Source organism: Gasterosteus aculeatus, chromosome 7, assembly GCF_964276395.1.
Source record: "Gasterosteus aculeatus chromosome 7, fGasAcu3.hap1.1, whole genome shotgun sequence".
In the NCBI taxonomy this organism is placed as follows: domain Eukaryota; kingdom Metazoa; phylum Chordata; class Actinopteri; order Perciformes; family Gasterosteidae; genus Gasterosteus; species Gasterosteus aculeatus.
Window position 1 is genome coordinate 584,652 of NC_135694.1, and position 15,349 is coordinate 600,000.

General features: G+C 46.5%; 3 protein-coding genes across 18 annotated transcripts in view; 1 reads left to right on the forward strand and 2 right to left on the reverse strand.

The window, feature by feature from the left end:
- On the reverse strand, window positions 1–7,314 carry sgms2b (sphingomyelin synthase 2b). Its single transcript, XM_078105951.1, has 7 exons — window positions 7,020–7,314; window positions 4,922–5,508; window positions 4,692–4,809; window positions 4,521–4,578; window positions 3,769–3,864; window positions 1,970–2,136; window positions 1–1,305 (listed from the first exon to the last, which is right to left on the reverse strand). Exons 2-7 carry the CDS (start codon window positions 5,449–5,451, stop codon window positions 1,132–1,134), a joined length of 1,143 nt encoding a protein of 380 aa, XP_077962077.1. The 5' UTR covers window positions 5,452–5,508; window positions 7,020–7,314; the 3' UTR covers window positions 1–1,131.
- An 886-nt stretch (window positions 7,315–8,200) lies between these two features.
- Window positions 8,201–13,836, forward strand: aimp1b (aminoacyl tRNA synthetase complex interacting multifunctional protein 1b). Its single transcript, XM_078105952.1, has 7 exons — window positions 8,201–8,578; window positions 10,525–10,619; window positions 11,948–12,061; window positions 12,442–12,597; window positions 12,677–12,876; window positions 13,181–13,346; window positions 13,421–13,836. Exons 1-7 carry the CDS (start codon window positions 8,538–8,540, stop codon window positions 13,585–13,587), a joined length of 939 nt encoding a protein of 312 aa, XP_077962078.1. The 5' UTR covers window positions 8,201–8,537; the 3' UTR covers window positions 13,588–13,836.
- LOC120821949 (GTPase IMAP family member GIMD1) overlaps window positions 13,696–15,349 on the reverse strand; it is a 3,608-nt gene continuing 1,954 nt past the window's right edge. For 2 of the 16 annotated variants that reach the window (XR_013468220.1, XR_013468216.1), the window contains exons 3-5: window positions 14,607–14,869; window positions 14,085–14,417; window positions 13,696–14,004 (exon numbers count right to left, since the gene is read on the reverse strand). Coding sequence is in view for 7 of the 16 variants with exons in the window: in XM_040181100.2 (XP_040037034.2) it covers window positions 14,079–14,084; window positions 14,154–14,417; window positions 14,607–14,869 (533 nt within the window). In the remaining 9 variants the exon portion in view is untranslated. Of the gene's footprint in view, window positions 14,418–14,606; window positions 14,870–15,349 lie in introns of all 16 variants that reach the window. The other 14 variants (XR_013468222.1, XR_013468218.1, XR_013468221.1 and 11 more) reach the window with 10 other exon arrangements.

Below are 15,349 nucleotides of genomic sequence, written 5' to 3' on the forward strand. Positions count from 1 at the left end.
TAAACAACAACAATAAACAAATGTTTTATTATGAAAAACTGTCCGACGCGTCTTTGTTTGACTCGACGCACAACGAAGCGTCAGGAAACGCGTAGAACCTTCCAGAGCTTCTGAAGCAGAACAAAGAACAAACATTCTCAGATGTAAATAGAAAAACAACAACAATACAGGACGCCGTTTACAAGCACCCTCCCTACACACAGTCATGTGACCTCCACGGGTTAACCAGGGTTATCCAAACCTTCACGCCGCACCAGAACGAGAGCTGCAGGTTCCTAAAGTCCGGTTTCACTCTTCAGAGTTCTGAGTCATTTGGTAACTTTAGAGAAACAGGAAACATTTGGTGGATTTATTTGGCTTCTTTGGCTAAAATTCACTTGAACACAAAAAAAATGTTCACATGCACAAAATATTCAGTTTCTTTTGTCCATATTTTTGAAAAGACAACAGAATTAAACCCGTAATATTCTACTGACGATAAGAACGTGTTCAGATGATACAACGTGTCCGTAAACACGTAAACATGAACTGCTGCTTCTTTCACTTCCTGTTTGATCCCCTGTGAATCCGGTTTGTCTTCTGAGGAACGTTTTAATCCTCAAATTCAGACAGAGATGAACGTGTGAACAATAAAACACATTCTTAAGGTCCCTTCGTGTTTCCCGTTTCATCCAGAACCACAAAGACGTCCGTCTGCAGCTTCTGCTTGAGCTTCTGACAGCAGCTCGTGGTTTGAGTTCAGCGGCTCTGTGGACACTCGGACGTCCTTCAGCGCGTCCATGGAGGCAAAGGAGACGTTAAAGGAAACCTGCCATCAGCCACCCGGAGACGGGACACTTTTCCTCTTGGATGAAGGTTTGTGTCCACGCGGAATAAGACGTGAAGAAGGAAAACCAGAGGAAACACCTGGTGAAGGTCGGTCCTGTGCTTATTAAATCAGGTCATCAATGAGAAGCAGCTGATCGCAATAATGAAAACGTCTTTTTCCTCCTCCTCCTCCTCCTCGGTACGCAGGAGACAAAGCTTCAAATAAAGAAACTACGAGACCTGTCCCTCCTCCTCCATCCCTCACCCCCCCCTCCCTCCCTCCATCACTCGTCCCTCCCCTCCTTCACTCGTCCCTCCCCTCCATCACTCGTCCCTCCCCCCCTCCACCATGCGGTACCGCGGCCTGCAGCAGGAGGGCAGCGTGACCGGCCATGAGAAGGTGATGGGGACGGCCGTGTGGACGTTCCTCTCCAGGAAGTTGAAGACGGGGCTCCACCAGGTCCTCCACAGGAAGCTGCTGGGCGGCTGACGAAGAGCCTGATGAAGAAACGCACCAAGAAATGAACGAACCGAAGCGCAAATGTGGCTTTTACTTCGTGCGGAACCATTAATACGACACTTTTGGTTGGATATAAATATATATATATATATATATACATACACACACCATGTATATATATCCGTAGATATAAAGTATATATAGAGAAGTGATATTGAAATAAGCCAGTCGGTAAAATCAATCGGTCTGAACGTTCTGTTTTCAGATTCACTGCTATCGATCTTCTTTTTCTTCTTCTTCTTCTATTAATAAGATAATGTATTAATATGTTTTGGGATCATCTACTCATCTCATGTTGCCTTGTAATGTTTAATATCTGGTTTCATTTATTTTTGTACGTCATGTCATTTAATTTTATTCACTGACTTTTATATCTCATGTAAAAACATTGAATGGATGTTTTCATCAGACTGCTTCCTGTTTGTAGTCATGTGACGTACGTCAGGTGGGTTCATCCTCTGGGAACCAAGAACGTGTGCACTCAACGTCCCATTGATGAGCGACGCTTAAACCATCAAACGACTCTAAACACGATGCTCATTGTCCGCTGTAGTTATTATTTGCAGTATTGGAAAATAAAAGAGTATTTTTATTGGACGAATCTATTGGTCAGTACCTTTAATGCAGCGCGTGTGCACTTACGTGTGTGTCGGCCATGGTGTGGTACCACCAGAAGGTCCGGGTGCTGGCGATGTAGCCGATCACCACGTCCACGCTGTAGTGCTCGTGAGCGACCAGGATGCAGACGACCCCCGAGGCGCTGAGCAGCCAGCAGGACCAGTGGTACCACCACATCCAGCGCGGGGAGTCTGGTACACACACATCATATTATACACATGTATAACAGGACCAGTGGTACCACCACATCCAGCGCGGGGAGTCTGGTACACACACATCATATTATACACACGTATAACAGGACCAGTGGTACCACCACATCCAGCGCGGGGAGTCAGGTACACACACATCATATTATACACACGTATAACAGGACCAGTGGTACCACCACATCCAGCGCGGGGAGTCTGGTACACACACATCATATTATACACACGTATAACAGGACCAGTGGTACCACCACATCCAGCGTGGGGAGTCTGGTACACACACATCATATTATACACACGTATAACAGGACCAGTGGTACCACCACATCCAGCGTGGGGAGTCTGGTACACACACATAATATTATACACACGTATAACAGGACCAGTGGTACCACCACATCCAGCGTGGGGAGTCTGGTACACACACATAATATTATACACACATATAACAGGACCAGTGGTACCACCACATCCAGCGCGGGGAGTCTGGTACACACACATAATATTATACACATATAACAGGACCAGTGGTACCACCACATCCAGCGCGGGGAGTCTGGTACACACACATAATATTATACACACGTATAACAGGACCAGTGGTACCACCACATCCAGCGCGGGGAGTCTGGTACACACACACATAATATTATACACACGTATAACAGGACCAGTGGTACCACCACATCCAGCGTGGGGAGTCTGGTACACACACACATAATATTATACACACGTATAACAGGACCAGTGGTACCACCACATCCAGCGTGGGGAGTCTGGTACACACACATCATATTATACACACGTATAACAGGACCAGTGGTACCACCACATCCAGCGTGGGGAGTCTGGTACACACACACATCATATTATACACACGTATAACAGGACCAGTGGTACCACCACATCCAGCGTGGGGAGTCTGGTACACACACACATAATATTATACACACATATAACAGGACCAGTGGTACCACCACATCCAGCGTGGGGAGTCTGGTACACACACACATAATATTATACACACATATAACAGGACCAGTGGTACCACCACATCCAGCGTGGGGAGTCTGGTACACACACACATAATATTATACACACATATAACAGGACCAGTGGTACCACCACATCCAGCGTGGGGAGTCTGGTACACACACACATAATATTATACACACGTATAACAGGACCAGTGGTACCACCACATCCAGCGCGGGGAGTCTGGTACACACACATCATATTATACACACGTATAACAGGACCAGTGGTACCACCACATCCAGCGCGGGGAGTCTGGTACACACACATAATATTATACACACGTATAACAGGACCAGTGGTACCACCACATCCAGCGCGGGGAGTCTGGTACACACACATAATATTATACACACGTATAACAGGACCAGTGGTACCACCACATCCAGCGCGGGGAGTCTGGTACACACACACACACACACACACACACACACATTATGTATAATGGAAAAATCACTAAATGCATTTTTTAAATAAAAAGGTGATACAAATAAAAGCAATTTATATTAAAATATTTTACCCTAATAAAGACAGTAATGTCAAATCTTTAGATCTATAGATGGATGATTCTGTACTCACACTCCTTGATGAAGAGGTAGGAGAGCGTCAACATGACGGTGTGACCGCTGTACAGGAAGTCACCACACATCAGGTGGGACCCGGTCAGAGACAGACCTGAACCACAACAACAACAACAACAACGTGTGAATCAGGAATCAGGATCAGGAAACATTTATTTGCCAAAATATGTCAAACATACAAGGAATTTGTCTTGGCGGTTAGTGCGCGACAGTAGACAGACAAGACAACAGTGCACAAGTAATAAAATAAAGTGGAATGAAATGTTAATGCAATGGGTTAGTAGAATAAGGCTATGGGTTAGTATAAAACAAGGGAATAAAGTTAAACATTTTAAATATTTAAAAAGAAAAATATTAAGCATAAAGTGCAACGAACAAGTAACAGACAAGTAACAAAGTGACAGCAGGTCCAAAGAGGAAGCAGCTACACAAGAGCTGTGACTACGTCATTATTCATGTACAAAATGGAACATTTTAAACACAGCTTTTAGTCTTAAGCTTTGGTCCTAGCTTAGCTTAGCTTAGCCTAGCCACGGCTACTTCACAAGCTAGCTGACAGGTTGACGAGCGGTTATTTGCACCCAAAATATAACATTAATTCACAAATAACAATGTTTGGTGGTCTAAGAGTAAAAATCACATTTCCCGCCCATTTCTAAATGGTTTAATGAAGCTACGATTAGCTTCGGTGGCTTTCAGCCAATCAGAGAGCAGGATCTCCTCTGTTGGACTCAGATGTTCATTGGTTACCTCCTCCTGAGATCATCCCCAGGATCCTCCAGATCTTCCCCGTGGAGTCGTTGTACAGCTGCAGAGAGACGACAACACGGAACACACATTTACTCCACGGGAGGCCCGAGTACACGCAGTAAGCGTGAGTACTTGGTGAGTACTTGGTGAGTACTTGGTGAGTACTTGTACCTTTGGAGCGCACACCATGTGCTTGCCCGGCACCGGCAGGGTGGTGATGTACATGGTGACACAGCGATACATGTAGAGAGTCCCGATGAGGAAGAAGCAGCGACGGCCAACGATGGCTCTGCCAGACAAGTACAAGTACACAGTACAAGTACATGTACACGGTATGTTCACATACGTATTAGGCAGCATCATATGAATGAGCTACTGTACAAGACCCCCCGGTAGCGTACTTGTGCTTGAGGAAGAGCAGCTGGACGAGCCACAGGCCGCAGAGGATGAGGCCGTTGACCTCGGTGACGGTGAAGGCCCACGCCGCGCGGTCCACGTAGTCGAAGAACTTGTCGGGCAGCGGCGGACTCACCGACTTGTCCGGCACCCGCTCGTGCACCACGGTGATGATGACGGTGGTGAAGACCAGGACGAAGAGCGCGTAGAGGAAAGCCACGCCCGTCTTCCACCACTCGGCGGGCAGCGAGTCGCCGCGCTCCTCCGGCACGGCGATCTTCACGTAGTCGCAGTGGCGCCGCAGCCCGCTGCTCAGCGAGTGGATCAGCTGGTTCTGCTTGAACAGGCTGCTCAGCTTGCCGCACTCCGGCGGCTCCTCGGGGGCGGAGTCAGCCGGCGGCGGCGGCGTGGAGGCGTGGCGACTGGGGTTGCCGTTGGCCGCCCTCAGAGGCGCGTCGGGATGCTCCGCGGTCACGTCCGCCTCCACGTGGGGACGGACGTCGTCGCGGTCCCGGATCAGTTCCTCCGCCGCCATCGGTCGGCCTTCAACAATGGGGAGGAGCTTCTCCTCTTCACCGACCAATCACAGCGCCTGCAACGTGTCAGCTGATTAATAATAGTTTAATAGTTAAGAAATGAATTAGTTTCACGTTGAATTAACTAATTTACTATTTAACTTTCACAAGCGCTGATTTAACACACTAAAGCCTGGTTTGTGCTTCTGCGTTTTCAGAGACACGCAAAGGACACGCAAGAGGGGGGGGGGGGGGGGGTTAGGGGAGGGAGTTAGGGGTTCGGGGGGATTTAGGGGGGGCGGGGGGAGTTAGAGGTGGGAGGGGAGGGGGGGAGTTAGGGGGGGAGGGAGTTAGGGGGCGGGGGTATTTAGGAGGGCTGATACCCGTGAGACTCCAGAACGAGTCAGACGGCATCTTAACGCTGAAACCACCTCTAAATGTAACTTGCTGAGGACACTTTTAGTCGTGATAATACGTATTTATACTGATTTACAACTAAAATACATATAAATGTCAGATTCTGTGCATCAAGTATCTGATTCATAAATGTGTTCTTCATGAAGCCCGATAGACACAGAGTCCGGCCTAAAGGGAACAGTGATGTTTCTTTAGTTTCTGGTCGTCTTTAAGCTAAAAACTGAATTTAGGGTTTTTCTACCAGTAAAACAATTGATCAAATAATAAAATGCTAATTTTTTGTAAAAAACACATTTAAGGGACGTAAAAGATATTTTTACAAAAAAGACTGTGAAAAAATATATATGTTTATTAAATTATATATGAAAACATTGAAGTATAAAATGAGCAAAAACATTATTTCAACAGTTTCACCATTTACTAAACACGCTTTGACCTTTGACATGAAGGCCAATAAATTGAGTATAATTTATTAAAGTTAAGGTTCAGCCTCTGAAACCTCTGCTGCTCTGTGACGTCACGTTAAGAAGAGAAGAAGAACCGACTTCCTGTTTACGACGCTAATCGAGTTAAAAACCACGAGGACGCAATTCACCCCAAAATCACAGATTGGATCCAGTCACAAGTATCAGCCACACATTCCTTTCCTGCTTCTACGTTGGAGACGACTTTAGTGTCACATTAGTTAAAAAGGCCCACTGACGTCTCAGAGTTGTTCTTATTCGTCTACAAAAGCAGATTAATGTGAATTGAAGCCAGAATGTGTTTTTATTAATAATCTGAATAGTTGCCGTTGCATCGGCGTTAAAATACATTCATTCATTTATAATTTATGATGAATTATTTATAAATGATTTAATATCCAATGCTATAGATTAGGTACATTTATTCATTTATTTCGATATATATACGTGTGTGTGTGTGTGTGTGTGTGTGTGTACTCCTACTCACAGTGAATATAATTATTGTATATTTTATATTTTTTTAATACTACACCAAATGAATTAACTTGTGTTAAATAAAACAACATTATGGATCAGTACATGAGAGGAACTGAGAGCTGTGAAAGTTTAGAAACAATCATCTCTCCCACACTACTGATAACTTGAACTGATCGATCGATCGATTGATTGATTGATAGATTGATTGATCCTCCGGAGCTTTTACTCACTGTAGATGTTTTCTCAGGGAACGACGAGCTTAATCCACCCGGACCTCAGGAGCCGGAAGAGACGCTCACCTGTCGGACGGTTCCTCGTCCTCTAACGTCACGCGCACGATCTACCTGTGACGCGCGCGCGGGGATCAATACAGAATAACGTCCCGGCTTAAAATGATCAAATGTAACTTCCTCCTCTCGGGACTTTACTTCGTCTCCCCAAAAACTTCCTCTGCTTCCTGAACTCACGCCCTCCACGTGACTGCGCACGCGCGCTCCCTGTCAGCGCGAGCTGGTGCGGCGGCTTCCTGTGACGCGCACCTGCTGACTCACCTCCGGAGAGTGACGTCATTGACTCACCTAGCGCGCGAGCTCGCGTTGTGACTTGTTGTTGTTGTTGTTGTTTCCTCCTTGATGGACGATGATGTGAATTCAGAAATTGAAATTTGATATTTGAAATCAGCACAAACGGACGTTTTATTGATTAGATAAATTCCAAATTTTTTTAGCTCAAAAAGTTGCCTTGTGGTAAACGTGAGGCGGCCGGTCAGCGTCTCAGCGTCTCCATGGAGACGCAGAGAGAAGAAGATGATGCTTCTCCTTCATCGCCCTGCTGAGAAACAACGTTAACACCCAATAACTCATTTTAAAACCAACACGTTGAACCTGATGTGAAGAAACAAAAGCTTATAAAACAAAACAAATGTGAAAAGTGAAATTCAGAAAACCACATGAATCTAAAGCTCGATGCAACATTCGACGTCTGCATAGATCGACTAGATGAGCAACTTGCCCTCAGTTGGAAGGTTCTTGGTGTTGTTTTAATTCTAAATAATATTCTCTATAGTATTTTTTTTAAATCCAATACTTTTCTTTTTTCTAGTACTTGTGCATATATACGTAATATTAGTGTTGTCATAGTATAGTGAATACATCAGGTGTTAAAGCTCTGAAATGTCATTGAGTAAACGTCTAAATAAAAACTAAACCATGAAAACCGCTCAGTGAGTTCTTTACCTTTCTCTTGCATAATGTAAGTAGCTGCAAGTTTTAACAGACTATTTATAAAATGTGGTATTAGTACGTTAACCTCAGTGGAGGATTTAAACGAACATAAAACATTCGGCGCACGTCTCTGGACTGTGGGAGGAGGAACCCGGAGAACCCGGAGAGAACCCACGGGTTCCTCCCACAGACGTGCTCTGGGGGTCGGGCTGGTTGGACTCTGAATGGCCCGTCGGTGTGTGAGTGCTTGTGTGTCTCTGTGTTGGCTGGTGACCAGTCCAGGACGGACCCGTCTATCACCTGAAGTCGGCGGGACAGACTCCAGCCCCCCGGTTGATGATGGGGCGATAAAACATTCAGGAAAATACAAGGTTTCCTTCGTCATGAGAGCATGTTCGCAGTAACTCTTTGAAAGGGGAGGAGTTTGACCTTTGACCTCTGAGCAGCTGGGGGACTGAGTCTCGGTCGGGACAAACTCTGATCTCTGTCCACCTCCGACCGGCAGACCGACTACGTGTCTACAACATGGACAATATGCAGAATGTGGACGAGCTCTTCAAACCCGGGTACGTCCCAGAGAGATACTACAACGCTACAATGCTAATGCTAATGCTACAATGCTATGATCGTACAGTGCGACGGACGAGTTGTCTGTCTCATGGTCTTTAGTACAGTCAAAGATAACATGAAGATCCAAACAGTGTTTTTTAGAGCTAAATAAGACGTAACATTTCAGATGAGATGATTTCAAATTATTTATTCTTTTATTACCGAATCCCACATGTTGGTGTAGATGTTGTTTTGTGGCAAATCATATTTTTTTTAATACATTTTAAGTAAAACATGGAAAATATTTATTCCATTATTTACTGTAAGAGCTCTTTTTATGAAATTGTTTGTTAAGTTCTCTACTTTATAAACTGATTTAGTTGTTAGATGATTTCCACCTCCAGAACATTCCGAAACTAATCGTTGACATAATTACAATTAAAAGAGAATAATGAAGTAATCCTTCTGCATAATAATAATGTTTCAGTTGCAATACTACTGCTTGTACTTAGATGAAGTACTCCAACACTTGGCTGATATTTATAGCCGAGGCTGCAGCTGCTCTTCTTTCTGCATTTCAGTGATCAGCTGCTGCTGTGTGTCTGTGTGTGTGTGAGCGCCTGTTTTACTCACATTGTGGGGACTCCAACACCATTTGGAGACAAAATAATGTCCTCACAAGGTCAAGCAGGATAATTAAGGGTCAAGACTCCTGGTTGTGGGTTTAGGGTTAATAAAAGCGCTGAATCAGTGCGCAACGTCTATGAGTTAAAGCTGCATTCTCTGTAGTGACCAGCAGGGGGCGACTCCTCTGCTCCCATAGACGTCTATGAGGAAATGACTCTACTTCTCTGTAGTGACCAGCAGGGGGCGACTCCTCTGCTCCCATAGACGTCTATGAGGAAATGACTCTACTTCTCTGTAGTGACCAGCAGGGGGCGACTCCTCTGCTCCCATAGACGTCTATGAGGAAATGACTCTACTTCTCTGTAGTGACCAGCAGGGGGCGACTCCTCTGCTCCCATAGACGTCTATGAGGAAATGACTCTACTTCTCTGTAGTGACCAGCAGGGGGCGACTCCTCTGCTCCCATAGACGTCTATGAGGAAATGACTCTACTTCTCTGTAGTGACCAGCAGGGGGCGACTCCTCTGCTCCCATAGACGTCTATGAGGAAATGACTCTACTTCTCTGTAGTGACCAGCAGGGGGCGACTCCTCTGCTCCCATAGACGTCTATGAGGAAATGACTCTACTTCTCTGTAGTGACCAGCAGGGGGCGACTCCTCTGCTCCCATAGACGTCTATGAGGAAATGACTCTACTTCTCTGTAGTGACCAGCAGGGGGCGACTCCTCTGCTCCCATAGACGTCTATGAGGAAATGACTCTACTTCTCTGTAGTGACCAGCAGGGGGCGACTCCTCTGCTCCCATAGACGTCTATGAGGAAATGACTCTACTTCTCTGTAGTGACCAGCAGGGGGCGACTCCTCTGCTCCCATAGACGTCTATGAGGAAATGACTCTACTTCTCTGTAGTGACCAGCAGGGGGCGACTCCTCTGCTCCCATAGACGTCTATGAGGAAATGACTCTACTTCTCTGTAGTGACCAGCAGGGGGCGACTCCTCTGCTCCCATAGACGTCTATGAGGAAATGACTCTACTTCTCTGTAGTGACCAGCAGGGGGCGACTCCTCTACAATCTTAAAAACATCTACGGACTAAGATCTTACAAAAGTGTTGCAGAATTTACTTTTCATAGTGTAAATATAATAAGAAGTAATGTAGCAGACGGATTTAAGGTGTAACCAGTGAGGAGAAGCTTGGAATCCTTCATTTTCCTTTAAGTTTCTGTATGAAGCAAGTTGAAGAAAAACATTGATTATTGGTTGTTGATAATTGGGTCTTTTTATTGAAGGAAACATTAATGGAAACACAAATAACTCTCTACTCTTCGTCCTCAGCTTTGCCGCCGCGCTCATTAAACTGGACCCGAAGGACGGCGAGCAGATCGTGGACTACGTCAGGACTCAGGCGCTGCTGATTAGAGAGAAACAGCGTGAGAGACAAAAGACACGTTGGGATTTAAATCCACGTCCATATGTCCTTTGTCTCTTTGTCTCAAACGTTGTCTCTTTGTGGAATCCAGCGACGGGAGGTGTAATGCGGTTTGTGTGATGAGGTTTGTGTGATGAGGTTTGTGTGATGAGGTTTGAGTGATGCGGTTTGTGTGATGCGGTTTGTGTGATGAGGTCTGAGTGATGAGGTTTGAGTGATGAGGTTTGTGTGATGAGGTTTGTGTGATGAGGTTTGTGTGATGAGGTTTGAGTGATGCGGTTTGTGTGATGTGGTTTGTGTGATGAGGTTTGTGTGATGAGGTTTGTGTGATGTGGTTTGTGTGATGAGGTTTGTGTGATGAGGTTTGAGTGATGCGGTTTGTGTGATGCGGTTTGTGTGATGAGGTCTGAGTGATGCGGTTTGTGTGATGAGGTTTGTGTGATGAGGTTTGTGTTATGCGGTTTGTGTGATGAGGTTTGTGTGATGAGGTTTGAGTGATGCGGTTTGTGTGATGCGGTTTGTGTGATGAGGTCTGAGTGATGCGGTTTGTGTGATGAGGTTTGTGTGATGCGGTTTGTGTGATGCGGTTTGTGTGATGAGGTTTGTGTGATGAGGTTTGTGTGATGCGGTTTGTGTGATGAGGTTTGTGTGATGAGGTTTGAGTGATGCGGTTTGTGTGATGAGGTTTGTGTGATGAGGTTTGTGTGATGATGTTTGTGTGATGTGGTTTGTGTGATGAGGTTTGTGTGATGAGGTTTGAGTGATGCGGTTTGTGTGATGCGGTTTGTGTGATGAGGTCTGAGTGATGCGGTTTGTGTGATCTGGTTTGTGTGATGAGGTTTGTGTGATGAGGTTTGTGTGATGCGGTTTGTGTGATGAGGTTTGTGTGATGAGGTTTGAGTGATGCGGTTTGTGTGATGAGGTTTGTGTGATGCGGTTTGTGTGATGAGGTTTGTGTGATGAGGTTTGAGTGATGCGGTTTGTGTGATGAGGTTTGTGTGATGAGGTTTGTGTGATGAGGTTTGTGTGATGTGGTTTGTGTGATGAGGTTTGTGTGATGAGGTTTGAGTGATGCGGTTTGTGTGATGCGGTTTGTGTGATGAGGTCTGAGTGATGCGGTTTGTGTGATCTGGTTTGTGTGATGAGGTTTGTGTGATGAGGTTTGTGTGATGCGGTTTGTGTGATGAGGTTTGAGTGATGCGGTTTGTGTGATGAGGTTTGAGTGATGCGGTTTGTGTGATGTGGTTTGTGTGATGAGGTTTGTGTGATGAGGTTTGTGGGCGAGTGCGCCCCCTGGTGGAGGAGATCAGACTCGTTGTGTTTGTTCAGTGCTGCAGGCGTCCGTCAGAGACCAGAAGAAGCTGCTGGTGGAGAACGGGAAGCTGAAGAAAGACATCGAGCAGCTGAGGACTCAGCTGCAGGACAAGCAGAGGAGACGCACTGGTGTGGCGCACACACACACACACACACACACACACACACACACACACACACACACACACACACACGTAGCCTAAAGCCAAGTCTCCACCAGTAAACAGACCTCCTTTGTCATCCTTCCAACGTTCAATGTTCTCACGTTTCCTGGAATATTCACAAAACGGGTTTAAAGGTTTCTAAAACGTCCTCACTTTTGGCCTTAAGTTCTAACTTTCAATATAATGACCTCACTTTGTGCAATGTCCTCGCTCTCCATGTCTTCCTGCGTCTTAAGCTCTAAAACTATGTTCTTGTTCCAGAAGCATCATTTAATCTAATAAAATCTTCATTACTTCTTTTTTTTTAACCAACAGATTAAACCGTTTTCTGTTTCTTTCCCTCAGCGAAAGCGTTGCTCTCCCCGGCCCCGCCTCCTCCACCTTTAAGGCCCGCCCACACATCACCTGTCACTCCACCTGCTGGAGACATGGCTGCTCCTCCCCCCACCTTACATGACCGTAGAGAGAGACGGGACAGGAGGAGGACAGGAGAGAGGAAAGGTGAGATTAGGGAGGAAGTGAGGAAAGGAATGAAAAAAGAATACTTAATCCTTCTCTCTCTCTCTCTCTCTCACTGTAGGACGTCCCACCCGTGACTCCCTCTCCATAGGGGCGGAGCCTCGCGTTGACGTGTCGCGATTGGACCTGCGGGTCGGGCGGATCCTCAGCATACGGCGCCACCCGCTGGCCGAGGTCCTGACGGTGCAGGAGGTGGAGGCCGGAGAGACGGCCCCCCGAACGGTGGTCAGCAAGCCGGGGGGGGAGACACAGCTGGAGGAGGTGAGGACTGTGCATTCAAAATGCTACAACTTTATTATAGAAATGTTACATTATGTTATAATGTTCATTATCATTATGTTACAAACGTCTTTAGTAGCAACGTGTTATGGATTTTGATATTGAAATATATAATTTGTAATAGTTGATAATTAATCAACTTAATTATCTGTATTGTTAAATTTCTATTACAGAACGACTATGTTCTTAAAATAGTTATAATTATATTGTCAGACTTTATTTATTAATATCTGCATCTTTACTAAAAATAACATTGATCTAAATTGCGTTTCCTCTGCCGCTGCAGGGCAGCTTGGTCGTGTTGCTATGCAACATCAAGGCCCGTAAGGTGAGGGGCGTGGTCTCCCAGGCCCGCCTCCTGTGTTGCTCCGCCCACGATGGCCGCAGAGAGTTGTTGGCCCCGCCTACGGGCTCCAGTCCCGGGGACCGAATCACCTTTCTCAACTACCCCGGTAACCATGGTGACAAACCAGGAGGGTAATGACAGTGGGCGTGTCCCAGGTAACCATCAACATCTGTGTCTCAGGTAAGCCGGACCGGGAGCTGCAGTCCAGGAACAGGATTTGGAAGATCCTTCAGCCCGACCTGCAGGTGGACTCGAGGGGCGTGGCCAACTACAAAGGCCGCGGGTTCGAGGTGAGGGGGAAGGGACTGTGCCGGGCCCCCTCCCTCACCAACGCCGTCATCGAGTAGACTCCCCGCCACGCGCGCTCGCTTTTTGTGAAATCTGTTAGCTGGTTAGCAGCCTAGCTAGTGCCGTTAGCTGACCAATGAAGAAGAAAACAAACGGTTACATTGAAGTTACATCAGTGTTGTTTATTGATTTAAAAACGAAAAACACAATCAGCTGTTGACTTGAGTTGTTTGTATAAGAGTTTAAAGTTACAATATAATACAATGTGTACTACCAAAATAAAACTCATACATTATTTAAATAAGTCATATCTGAGACTTTATTCTAAATAAAGTCACTAACTTCATGAGGTTCTTGGTAGAACACTTAACTCCCAACCAGAGGAGAACATTCCAAAGGTTTCATTTAGAACCCTCAAAAATAACAGTTATCGTTAGTTTTGGGTTCTGAGGATCAGACCTCCGTCAGGATCAGACCTTCGACAGGATGAGGATCAGACCTCCGTCAGGATCAGACCTCCGTCAGGATCAGACCTCCGACAGGATGAGGATCAGACCTCCGTCAGGATGAGGATCAGACCTCCGACAGGATGAGGATCAGACCTCCGTCAGGATGAGGATCAGACCTCCGTCCGAACCCTCAGGGCTTCGTGGTGATTCCCTGCTGAGAGGCGGAGCAGCCGATCCCTGAGCGGTCGTCCTCGGATCGAAGCCCAATCGCAGCTGTTGTCCAGGAACGAGACTCCGCCTCCTGCCTCGTCGGCCAGAGCTCTCAACCAACTGCTGGACTGCGTTAGGTACTCTGACGGCTGAAGCTCCGCCCCCTTCAGGTGGTTGGCGTGCGTGAAGACCAGTAAGGCGTGGCGACGCCAGTCTGGACCAAAGAGAGTCTACACACAGACACACGCAATATGTGTGTTGCAGAGTGAGTGAGTGTGTGTGTCTGTGTGAGTCTGTGAGTCTGTGGGAGGGTGTGTGAGTGTGTGTCTGTGTGAGTGTGTGTGAGTGTGTGTGAGTCTGTGTGTCTGTGTGAGTCTGTGTGAGTGGGAGTGTGTGTGTGTGTGTGGGAGTGTGTGTACCTCCACGTGCTCCTCAAGGTGTGTGTCGTCCTGCAGCAGGTCGGCCCTCACGACAATCACGAGCACGTGCACGCCGTCGGGACACAGCTCAAGCACACTTTGTGGGCGGGGCAACCGAGGAGGCGTGTCGACCACCCTCAGCGTGAGGTCTGACTCCACCCCTTTTCTCCTGAAAAACCTCTGAAAGTTTCTGCTGAGCAGCCGGGACTCTGTCGTGACGGCAACGCCGGAAACGCAGCTGCCTGTTTGGAATCCGTCGACACCTTCCGGAAGAAACAGTTTTCAAGCAGTTTTGTTCGTACTTTTGTTCTTTTTCTGTTTTGAAAGGTACTTTAAATCAAACCAAAATAATCACAAAAAGCTTTCATCTTCTCAAATAGACTTGAAACTAGAGACTGAGACCATAAACTCATGTTTACAATGTTTACTGAGGGAATAAATCAAGAGAGAAGTAGAGTCATTTCCTCATAGACGTCTATGGGAGCAGAGGAGTCGCCCCCTGCTGGTCACTACAGAGAAGTAGAGTCATTTCCTCATAGACGTCTATGGGAGCAGAGGAGTCGCCCCCTGCTGGTCACTACAGAGAAGTAGAGTCATTTCCTCATAGACGTCTATGGGAGCAGAGGAGTCGCCCCCTGCTGGTCACTACAGAGAAGTAGAGTCATTTCCTCATAGACGTCTATGGGAGCAGAGGAGTCGCCCCCTGCTGGTCACTACAGAGAAGTAGAGTCATTTCCTCATAG